Below are 12,261 nucleotides of genomic sequence, written 5' to 3' on the forward strand. Positions count from 1 at the left end.
GGTAACTTTACCTCAGTGAACATTTACAGATCAAGAGCTAAGAGCTGCTGTGGTGGAAGTTTACACTCGTTCACCACTCTTAATCCAAGTGCAACCAGATTGTGCAAAATCACACAAGATATTATATTATTATATGAGATTGCACTTAATAATGTTTGACCAAATTGGCTATAACATTGTCATTTCTCACGTTGATCTTAGTGTTCTGCTCTAAAGGCAGCAGGCCTGTGTGGCATTTAATTTGTACTGTTTTCTCTGCATTTGTCAAAATTTCAAATGCTGTTGTATTTCATTCTGTATAGTAATTCTATCCCCATGTTTGTTTTGCACAGGGCGCGGAGGAAAAAGGGGTCGGTTCGTCGACTCGGCCTGCAGAAGCTGTGGGATTGGTGCTTGGGCCTGGTGCAGACGACATCAATTCCCTGGAGAGTGGTGATTGGTCGATTAGGCAGGATGGGGCACGGAGAGTTAAAAGGTAATGAAATTACCGGTAGTCGTGGTTAAAATGCTATTTTATTTTTTGTTTTTTGTTCAAATTTCCAAAACGACTAAGCATTGATCTGTTTTCATCCCCTCCACGTTCCAGACTGGAACGTTCTGTTGAGCCGAGGAAACCTGCAGTCGCTCAGTCGGCGTCTGAAGGAAATGTGTCGAATGTGTGGAATCTCTGCCTCTGACACTCCCAGCATCCTCAGTGTGTGCTTGGTCGCCATGGAGCCGCAGGGATCCTTTATCATCATGCCAGGTAGAATGTGTGCACATGACGGGAACTTCTTGGTATTTAATGTACATTTCTTATCTGTGTGCCCTTACCCCCCCGTAGTGAGGCAGCTCTGGTGTGTTTGTAATATGATGGATGACAGCCACATATCACAACACATTTCCCCCCTCTTGTCCAGAGCAGATTGATGGCAGGGACGGTTGTGCACCTTTGGCTCATAAAGCACTACCTCGCTGATGCCCATTGATCTGGTTGCAGTGTGATGGAGAGCCAAATCGATGGGTTTATTTTGGGAAACAAGTGTGGGGATTGACAGTGCATCATAGCAGGATTGTGTTGAGCCATACTCGGCTGAGGACGTCTCCCGTCTGAACACCCGTCAGACTGCAAGAGATTAGTGAGGCTGTGTTGGAATCACTACTGTGACCACAGGGATCACACCATATAGAGAGTTCTTTGTAACATTTGTCAGCATGCATATGATAAAATAAAAATGAGAATAAATTAAAGGCTTACTTTAGCACTGTGAGATTTTGCAAGAAGTGACGGTGCTTGATGTGTTCACTGAGTGTGACCCTCAGCTACTACCACATCAAACTGTAGCTCTAGATATAAGTATACAGTAGTCCCTCGCTACTTCGCGGTTCGCTTATTGCAGACTCATTCTATCGCGGTTTTTCAAAAAAAGATTGGACATGACACAAGCGGCTGATTGATGGATGGGCTGCACGATCGGCATGGAATTTTTATTTAAAATGAATTATTTTAAATTATTTATCACCTGCTGCAGCTTTGCGCAGCTCGCTTGCAGGTGGCAAAGAGCAGACGAGTCAGGGAGCTGACATCATGTGCTCATATGAATAATATAAAGCTAACTGTGGTACAGTATTTTTGTTTTTGCTAAGGTTGATTAGCTGTAGCAGCCATCTTTAATTGGGTAAACTCCAAAAGTTGTAGAGGAACATTCAGTGATTACTTTCTGAGTGTTTCATTAAAATCCAGCCAGTGGTTCATAAGACATTTTGCTAACAGTCAAACAAGCAAATACATTATTGTCTTGTTGCCTTCTGGGGAAGAATAATGAAGCAACAAACCTGCCAGTGTGTAATGAGCTTATCCAGATGTTCTGATCAAAGGATCACAAGGATTCCCGCTCGTTTGGTTCCCTTCTTGTTGGCGGCGCTGCTTATTGACTCTGTCTCTTTCCTCTCAGACTCGGTGTCGACAGGCTCCGTGTTTGGCCGGAGCACCACCTTAAACATGCAGACCTCGCAGCTCAGCACCCCACAGGACACCTCCTGTACCCATATCCTGGTTTTTCCCACCTCTGCCTTCGTTCAAGTTGCCAGCTCTAATTACACCAACATCGACACCAACATCGACATTCTGAACGCCACCACTGGTCAGCGGTGCCTCCTCCTCCGTCCTGCTCTCGTTCCAGTTGTTTTGTGGTTAGAAGTCAGAGAGGCTTGTTTCATTTGCAAGGCTTCAACAAACTATAAAATTGCGTTTCCCCTCTCTATATCTTATATATAAAGTTTCTTCTTGATTTAATAAATACAGGAGCATCTCAAAAAAATTTTATATTGTGAAAAAGTTGGATTTTTTTTTGTCAGTCCTTTCAGAAATGAAAACTCAAATATTACAGATTCATTACACGCAGTGAAATATTTCAAGCTTTTATTTCTTGTCATTTTGCTGATAAAGTCTTACAAATAATGAAAAACCAGAACTCGGTGTCTCAGAGAATTAGAATATTGTGAAGAGGTTGAATCTTGTAACCTCCTGGTGTCACAGCCTGATCAGCTGATGAAAAAAGTCTCGCTCCTCGAGTCCAGCCACTCCTGAACCAGAGGCGACGTCAGAAGTGTCTTACCTGCTGAGGAGACAAAGAACTGGACTGTGGCTCAGTGTCCGAAAGTAAATGTTCATGTCATCTGTAAATCAAAGGTCCTGTAGTGTGGAGAGGTCCAGAATCCACATTGTTGAAGTCCAGAGTGAAGTTTGTACAATCAGTGATGGTTTGAGTCCATGTCCTCTGCTGTGATGGTCCACTGGGTTCTCTGAAGTCCACAGTCCACGCAACATCTAGCAGGACATTTTAGAGACTTCATGGAGATGCTGCGTTCATTTTCCAGCAGGACTCCGCTCCTGCCCACACTGACAACGTTACCAAAGCTACAGTATGTAATGTTCTCATTCTCTGAGACACTAGTTCTGGTTTTTCATTATTGGTAAGACTTTCTCATCACAATGACAATAAATAAAGGCTTGAAATATTTCACTCCGTGTAATGAATCTATATATGGTAATGTACGAGTTTCACTTTCAAATAGTTTTTTTTTCATGATATTTTATTTTTTGAGCTGCACCTGTAAATGTAACGTGTATTTTAATTGACCGTTGTACCTTATATATTATTACCTCCTAAAAGGTTTTTATATTCCAACTTGGAAAACTCCAGTAGTCGTATTGTAAAGAGCATGGGGGTGAAAAATGCAGAAGGAATAAGAATAATTGTTCTGTTCGCCTCAGATGGGTCTGATGCCATCGGGATCTTCGAACTGCTGGACCAGAACGAGTTAGTGGACCCAGACATCATCAACATTTCACCCACCACCTCACCCGTACACTCCCCTGGCTCTCATTACCACCACGGAGGGTATTGCAGTAAGGTGATGGCGCGCGCACACGCACAGTCCCAACGTGCGAGTCGACGTGCGCTTCATCGTTAACGTTGATTTTGCTTAATGTCGCAGGGGCAGAGCACAGACCGCATGGAGTCTCACGAGGAGGTTCAAAACCTCCTGCAGCAGCCTCTGGCACTTGGCTACTTTGTGTCTACAGCCAAGGCTGGCCCACTACCTGACTGGTTCTGGTCGGCTTGTCCACAGGCTCAGAACCAGTGTCCACTCTTCCTCAAGGTACCAGCCTCTGTCCCTCTGTCTTCATAGGAAACGTGCACGGGTTGTATTGTTGCAGCTTTGTTAAACAGCATGTAGACAGTCAGGGCATTGACTTTTTATGTAACTCTACCTAAAGTCTTCTCTTTCAAACCTGTTGAACAACAACACGCATATAAAACACATGATTATTATCTAGTAAACAAAGGCTAAGCCAAAATGTTGCAGGTTTTTTTAAAAGCCACATTTTCTTATGCTATATACAGCAGGTGTGGGATTACTTGGGATAATATTTTATTGTCTGTTTTTATACGTTCTTCGAAAGGCTCCCAGGTCAAGGTCACAAATCAAGGTCAAATGTTGTACAAGGTATTTGCTTGTTCGGGCCTTGCTATAGATGGCTGTATTTCTGTAAAATAATTTGTTGATGGGCATATAATGTGCGAGCGCTCATGTTTAAATCTGGTCTAATTTGAAATCTGTAAAATAAAGTTTTTCTAGGGGCCTGGAGGTCAGGCGGTGTAAAACCACAGCAACCATTGAGGAAGTTGTAACAGAAGTGAGAGCTGTTGGTGAAATCTAAATCATTTGTGCAACACTTAGCTCCTTGTATAAACAAACATGAGCAGATGAAGTAAAATAATAACATTTGAGTACACTAAACATGTTTTTAGAAAAAGTTGCACATTCACCTCTGCTGCTAAACGATCTATTATTAGATGTGATGAACTAAAGGGTTAAAAGCTTCAGCAGAATGTGTTTGACTCCATCTCCCTCCTTCTGCTTCTTCTCAGGCGTCTTTGCACCTCCATGCGTCTTCATTGCAGTCAGATGAACTACTGCATAGCAAACACTCCCACCCCCTCGACTCCAATCAGACCTCAGACGTACTCAGGTAAACAACTCCTCCACCCCCCCACCTGGAGTCAAGTGCACAAATTACTGTTACCACCCTCCTGACCACTTCCAACTCAAGTGTGTTTTGTTTTGTTACAGAGTTAAAAATGTTCACAGATATTTCACACAGTTATAATATTTTATAGCATTTAGATTTGTTAATCCTCTTTCAGTTAAAAAAAAAAAAAACCTTCAGCTGCGCATCAAGCAGCATAGATGAAAATTGCAAAGAGCAAGTACTTGGCTACAGTAGGAATTTGCTCAAATGTGTTAGAACACTCGGCTGTCTTTGGAGTTCTGTCCAGAGTTCCCAGTAACTCTGGAAATGAGGGAACACCTGGAAAATACCGTTCACATTTCACAGAGAGGGAAAACTCTGATCTGCAGATTAAAAGATTATCTTCCTGAGATTTTGACATGTACTTGTATTAATGTTAGTAGGTTACGTTCCAAACACCCCTGCAATAGGTGAAAAACTGCCAAGTAGGAACGCTATATTTTATTTTATTATTTATTTATATTGAGGCTTTATAAACCCTTCCCACACTCTTGCAATGTTCTAAACTCTTAAAGCTACGTCACACTAACAACATACGAATATGTACTGTACAGTACTGCAAAATTTTACTCGGCAGCTCTGTTCTGGTCCGGCTCGGTTCCGGTTCTGCAGACCTACCCTGCAGCAACGAAGCCCACTGCCCCGTCCAGGCTGATGTACGCGAGGATAATTGAGCTTCAACATTATTTGCAATTTTCCTGCCAGTTCTGTGAGCTTTTAATTGATAACGTAGATTTGTGTTGCAAAACTTTCCCTCCATTTGTTTCCTCGTTGGCTCCGATGTGTGTCCCATCAGTGCATGAATGTGTTAAAACACTTGTTATTCTTTGTAGAGATCTAGTATAGAGCTGTATGAGTGGATAAGTGAGGACAGATTGTAGTGTGAAGTACTTTGAGTATCTTGATAAGATAGAAAGGAGCTGTATAAGTACAGTCCGTTTACCATTTACAGTCCATTTAAGCAGAAAGCAATGGCCAGAAGCACTGTTGGCTTCTGGGTAGTGTAGTTCTTTTGACTGTCGTTACAGTGTAGGCTTATTGAAAGAAAACTGCAAAATGGCAGCGCCTGTCACAAGTTGTTTTTTTTTTTTTTTTAACTTTTTGTCTCGTACCGTCTGAATCACAAGAGTAATATTAAAGTTGACACTCGTTGAAAAGCTGAAAGAGCGAGTCCACGAAAGTCGAACTGCGAAGTAGTGAGTGACTACTGTATTATAGTATTACTGAGTCCATGCTCTTCTGCAGTGTATTCAGTACATGTATCTCTACTGATTGGCTATGATGGCCTTTTAGTATCTGTTGCTCTACAATATAATTATTAGGAATGATTGATGATGATCTGCATGTACTGTGGGCTACAGTATACTTACTGTTCTCACTAAATGTGACCCTGCCCGCCACCTAAGACTCTTAAGTTCTGAGCATGTCATGTGATTGAAACAGCTTCTGGAGTTTCAGGAACAATCTGGGAAACCTCCGGGAATTTTAGTTTTCATGAAATGCTGGGACCCCAGCTATAGTCCAGGCATACTTCACAATAGAAACACCCTTTAAGTGTCAAACCGGCTGTGAAAAGTTGGACTTGTGCTTGTAGCTCCTTTTTATTTTATTAAGACACTCGGAGCTCTTTACAACACAATCTGTGTCCTCATGGACCCATTCATACAGCGCTCTACTAGATCTCTGCAGAGACTAATCAGAGCTTCATCACTTCATACATCGATGGGACACGTCGGAGACAATGAGGGGTTCAGTGTCTTGCCCACGGACACTTCAGCATGTGACTGCTGGTGGAGTCAAACCCCCAACTCTTGCATTGGAGGACGACTGCTCAAACCACTCAGCCACAGCCGACTTGATGTGACTGAACCGATACTGTGAAATGTTTAACAGTTTTCACAGAGTGACATTTTGAAGTTTTATGGTTCTTAAAAAAGATCTTCCCACAGAATGTTCAAGTTTTGTCTGTTTAAATTTTCCAGTGTGTTTTTTTTGTTTTGCAAACATTTCCTATTCTCACAAACTTCACAGAGTTTATGAATCAAAGCGTAACTGAATGTTTTGATGTGTCTGAACAGATTCGTACTGGAGCAGTACAACGCTCTCTCCTGGCTCACGTGCGACCCGGCGACGCAGGACCGGCGATCGTGTCTGCCCATCCACTTTGTGGTGCTCAACCAGATGTACAACTTCATCATGAACATGTTGTAGCCCTCGGCCTGTTGCTGGAGCAACACGGGGCAAACATTTCAGAGAAGAGCAGAGTGGCTGCTTCAAGCGGTGCGCTCTCACACGAGGAGAACCGCAGAGAGCAGAGCTGATCCTCTACCACAACTGGACTGCGTGGATGAGTGAAGCCTGTCGGGCTCCATCCCTCGCTGCTCGACACAGTCCTGTCCCTGTGACCCAACGAGACATTCACATGAGAACAAGGGAATGAAGACGAGAGGACAACCAGAACTGAACGTGACGAAACGATAGATTGATTATGGTGTCTCCACTGAAGAGTCTATCTTTAAAGTTATTGGAAGAAAAGGGACATATTTGATCTTGGAGGGGAAAATGGAAAAAAAATAAACCTCAAGAAAGGATTTATGGTTTTAAAACATAAATTTCCTTTTTAATGCTTTGGATGAAATAGCGTCCAAATAAATGCCTGCATCTATCTTATTTATTGTAAGTTTTTAAATGTATAATTTGTCTTATTTCTTACCTTCTTTTATATATAAAAATGGAGGTTTATATTGCCTACCTGCTTTAAAGCAATTGGTTTAAGATATACGTAATCGTCTTAATAAAACAACCAGGAAAAAAACAGAACATAAAAATGAAATAAAGTCCCAGTAGGTCGCTTTTAGAGTATTATTTTTTTGTAATGGAGACAGAATATTTGTATTGTCACATTGTACAGAAGAATTTGAGTGCAGAGTTATGATCCATGCCTTTGAGCATGAAGGACTTGCAGCAAAGCTGTAGCTACAGAGGACTTGTACAGCAATGAGCTTCACTGTGTTCAAATAAAGAGGTACATTGTTGTATATGATATTTTATACCACACATTTAGACACAAAAAACAAACTGCAATATATAAATAAATATATATGAACGCCATGCCAGCAGCTGGTGGTGTGGCTTCTGTTTTAGGAGTAAAGTGTGTCAACTTTATCTTCTTGTGCTTGTGCTTTATTGGTTTGGGGAGGGAGGGGGAACCAACCATCTGCAGATGAACGAGGACGCCGATATTCATTCAACCTTTATTTACACAGGTTAGTCTCACTGAGTCACGAAGACTCGTTTACAAGAGAGACCCGTTTTAAACAAAACCACAGATATAGCCCCGCTAGTATAAAACAAAATCGAGCTACATTATGAAACAAGGTAAAATATTAAAAACTAATATTTTTGCACTGAACTTAATTGTTTAAAATCCCTTAGAGAGGTCAAGGTCGACGGCTTCAGATCTTTTGCAAGGTGTTCCAGGAGCAGAGTAGGAGAAGAGCGCACGCTGTAGCTGCACTCACACAGCGACATGTAGATGTGTGAAGGCAGCAGACCAAGAAGTGATTTAAAGATGAAAGTGTACCAGTGAAGAGAGTCCGCGTGAAGTTAACGATGATTAACTGACCAAAAATTACTTCACATAGACTCATCTTTAAATCACTTCTTGGTCTGCTGCCTTCATACATCTACATGTCTCTGCGTGAGTGCAGCTACAGCGTGCGCTCTCGGGACATTATTACCTGCAGTGTCCCCTCAGTGAGGACTGAACTTGGCAAAAGGACCTTCTCTTACTCTGCTCCCGTTTCCTGGAACACCCTGCAAAAACATCTGAAGCTCTCGACCTCTAAGTGGCTTCAAACATCTGGCAAGAATCAATGCAGACATGTTTCTGTTTTGATTTTCCTACGCCGCCTTACAACCAAGATGTTTTTTCGCTACTTTTCCTTTTAATTCTTTTTTTACCATTTTATTTTCACTTGTTAATTTTATTTTTTTGTACGTGTCCTTTGTGACTGTCTATTGTTCACTGCTGTCATCACTCTTTCTTAAAATTTAGGTCTCTTGTAAATGAGTCCCCAAGTCTCAATGGGATTAACCTGTAGAAATAAAGGTTGAATGAATGAAAAACGAGTACCGAGTGCAGTGATGGGTACGGTAGTTACAACCAGTTTAGTGCGCCATGATGGCCAGCATCCAACATCTGCATGGTGCTTGCAGGAGCATTCATATAAATAATGTCACTGTAATAAATGGCAGCTACAAGACGTTTCCTAGCATTCGGTTAGACATGAGCCATTTCTGAAACAGAAACCCAGTTTTAATTTCAGTATCTTTGACATGGGGCTTAAAAGAGAGATGTGCATTGACCAAGATTCCCAAGTATTTGTAAGAAGAATCCACAAACAGTAGGAGCACCATTTGTAGATGAGACGGAAGGAAGGACTGCTGGTACTAACTTCCTGTTTGAAAACGGCGTCCCTTTGGTTTTATCACCATTTAGCACCAGTTTGAGATGGAACAAATCTGACCGGATGATGTTGAATGCAGACTAAGAGCTGGAAAACCTTACTGATTTAACTCAACAATATCGGCATAGAAATGTAAGCATGCGTCAGGAATGTCCTGACCTACATTACTTATGTAGATTTTAAAACGAGTGGGTCCTAAGAATGAGCCTTGTGGTACATTGACAAATAACTGGAAAAAATATCATCGTGTTGAACACGTTGCTTTTGCCCTGAGAGAGAATAAGAGGAGTTGAATGAGATATTAGGCTCTCTTGAAAAATACAGTTAGCTTTTATTCTTTATTTTAAGAAGAAAAAAAAACACCACTACCATAAATTAAAATGGTGTACATCACTTATCACCTAAAGTCCGAGTCATCTGGCCTACTTTGTATTGATTATTGATACTTTTAGCTCGGTAACGTAGCTCCTCCTGGCTATATGATACTAAAATTTCTATAATTTTTCCCATAATGCTATTTTGATTATTAAACATCTATTGACGGTGCTTTTTGTTTTGCCACCGTTTGTTGTCTTTTTTTTTTTTTTTTTTTCTTTTGTGTGAGCTCAGTTTAAGTGTAGAAACATTGTGAAGTGTTTCAATGAACTTATCATCACCGCTCAATTTTTTTTAAAGAAAGAGAAGAAAGAAGAATAAATAAATAATAAAAAAGAAGATAAGACGAGAGACCACCATGACAAAACAACATGCACAGCACAATGCCACCCACAATATCACCATGAAACATTCGACATCACACAAGGAATCATCTGCTTCCACCACTACCCAACCTAGCGTGCATCTGTCAAAGCACCTGAATCCAAACACCCGCGCAAGCACGCCCGCCACCACCAGATTTCTCCAAAAGAATGCCCAATAGTGGACGCGGGGGCCCACAGACCCGCCCCCCCAGGACACAATGGCAACATAGGGAGGACCGGAGCCACAGACACACAGCGGCCCACAGGCCCGGAGCCCCAAGAGTCTCCCAACAGGGAGAACCGCACCCCCCCAGAGAGGAGCAGAGGAAAGAACCGGGTGACCCCAGCCACCACAATGCAGAGCCTCCAGGAAGCTGCAACGACGAGCCCACAGGCCCGGCCAGCGACCCATGCCCCCCCCAAGTAGATCCGGCCATGGACACCGAGCCCCAAGCCCCGAGGCCATACCACCCCCTAGCAGAGCCCCGACAGAGCCAGGGCACCCAGGCCCCGCCAGGCAGCAACCAGGGCGGACCGACGTGCACCCCACCACCCAGCCCAGACACCGAGAGCCACCAATGCACCGGCGGCAAGGGAGTCCCCAACCAAAGGGGGGCACGACCGGGGGGAGTGGACCCCACACCAAACGTGGGGCCCAAATTGATCCCAGAGAGGGGGGGGACCACCAAAAACCCAACCCGAGCAACCAACAGGCACACACAGATAGCCCGACAGAATCTCTGTCGGGCCGACCGCATGCACCATCTACCTGACAGCGACCACAGGCCGGCCCCAGCCCAAGGGGCAGAGCAGCAGGGAGCCGCAGCCGAGGAGGGCCGGCTCTCACATCAAGAGCTCCGCACCATAGGCCCGGAGACGCCCCAGCACGCCACCCATGCACCCCCCCACACACACAGCACCCCCACTGCAAATGCCACACAGGAAGACCAGCCAGTGCCCGGATGAGGCGAAGCCACGCCCCCAACCGCCGCCCTACACCACCAATGACCACACGTACACTACCATAGCCGACCCCCCGCCGAAAGCCGGCAGCCACCCCGGTCAGAGTGCCGGCCATCGCAACCAGGAACCTAGATCAAAAGAATCGGAACAGCCCAGGAGGAACCGAAGCACCGGCCCCAACACTGACCGCCCCCAAGGCCCAAACCGTTTGTTGTCTTGAAAATGTTTGAGCCATCAAGTTGTCCTTTCAGTGTAGAGAAAAGCTTTCAAAAAAATTTAAGCTTGCAAAACATTAATTAGCCTTTTTTTGTTTTGGAAGATCATTAGTTGTTTGCAGTAATCATCTGCTTCCAATTAAGAGTGGGTCTGCAAGTGTGTATTTAGCACTAAAATAACTACGTAATATTTTACATCCACATCAAGGACTCCATCGACGTCACTGTGGACCCACATCATACGTCTACAGAAGGAACCGCTCCACTGCTGACACCATCTCATCGTTGGTCCACACAGCCCTCACCCACATGCAGAGCAGAAATTCTTACATCCGTCTTCTCTTCCTGGATTTCTCCTCAGCCTTCAACACCATCATCCCACAGACCCTGGTGCAGAAGCTCTCCTTTCTTGGACTGAGACCCACACTGGGGAACTGGGTTCTGGATTTCCTGACCAACAGACCTCAAATTGGATCCACAACAGCGTCTCCTCTTCCGTCACGCTCAGCACAGGCTCTCCCCAGGGCTGCGTGCTGAGACCCCTCCTGTTCTCTCTGCTGACATATGACTGCTCGGCTGGACACCCCAGCTGCCACACAGTGAAGTTTTAGAATGAACCAAGAGTAGAGGGACGCATCACGAACAATGCTGAGTCCAAATACAGAGAGGAGGTGGAGCACCTGGTGCTGAGACAACAATCTCTACATCAGTGTGACGAAGACCAAGGAGATGGTGGTGGCTTTCAGAAGGGACAAGGATCCTCTTCATCCCCTACACATCGGAGGAGCAGCTGTGGAGGTGGTCTCCTGCTACAGGTACCTGGGGGTGCATATATCCAGTGACCTCACCTGGAGAGCCAACACTTCCTGTCTGGTCAAAAGGCCCACCAGCGTCTCTACTTCCTCAGGAAGCTGCGGAGAGCTGGACTTGGGAGTTCTGTCCTGAGGAGCTTCTATCACTGTGTGGTGGAGAGCGTTCTCTGCACCTGCATCACCGTGTGGCACGGCAGCTGCACTGCTGCAGAGAGGACGGCTCTGCAGAGGGTGGTTAAGGCTGCACAGAAGATGTGGGAGCAGCCTTCCCACCACCTCGGACCTCTGCACTTCACGATGCAGGGGGAGGGCGCTCCGCATCATGAAGGACTCCACTCATCCTGTACACAGTCTGTTCCAGCCCCTAAACCTCAAGCAGGCAGCTGAGGAGCATTCAGAACAAGACCACCAGGCTCAGAAACAGTTTCTTCCCTGCAGCTGTCAGACTGATGAACTCGAGCTGCACTTAATTCAGCTTCATTT

At 44.5% G+C, this 12,261-nt stretch overlaps 1 protein-coding gene across 1 annotated transcript in view; it reads left to right on the forward strand.

Annotated features, from left to right (window-relative positions):
* Positions 1 to 7,694, forward strand: part of med13a (mediator complex subunit 13a) — a gene marked incomplete in the record, with an annotated part of 94,925 nt that extends 87,231 nt beyond the window's left edge. Inside the window, 7 exon segments of the mRNA XM_037688133.1 lie at positions 333 to 475; positions 587 to 745; positions 1,935 to 2,123; positions 3,257 to 3,396; positions 3,481 to 3,645; positions 4,419 to 4,519; positions 6,658 to 7,694. Of these exon segments, the coding sequence (XP_037544061.1) occupies positions 333 to 475; positions 587 to 745; positions 1,935 to 2,123; positions 3,257 to 3,396; positions 3,481 to 3,645; positions 4,419 to 4,519; positions 6,658 to 6,790 (1,030 nt within the window).
* Positions 7,695 to 12,261: the final 4,567 nt, after the last annotated feature.

The sequence above is a fragment of the Nematolebias whitei genome, chromosome 14, assembly GCF_014905685.2.
Source record: "Nematolebias whitei isolate Nwh7 chromosome 14, NemWhi1, whole genome shotgun sequence".
NCBI classification, from domain to species: Eukaryota; Metazoa; Chordata; class Actinopteri; order Cyprinodontiformes; family Rivulidae; genus Nematolebias; species Nematolebias whitei.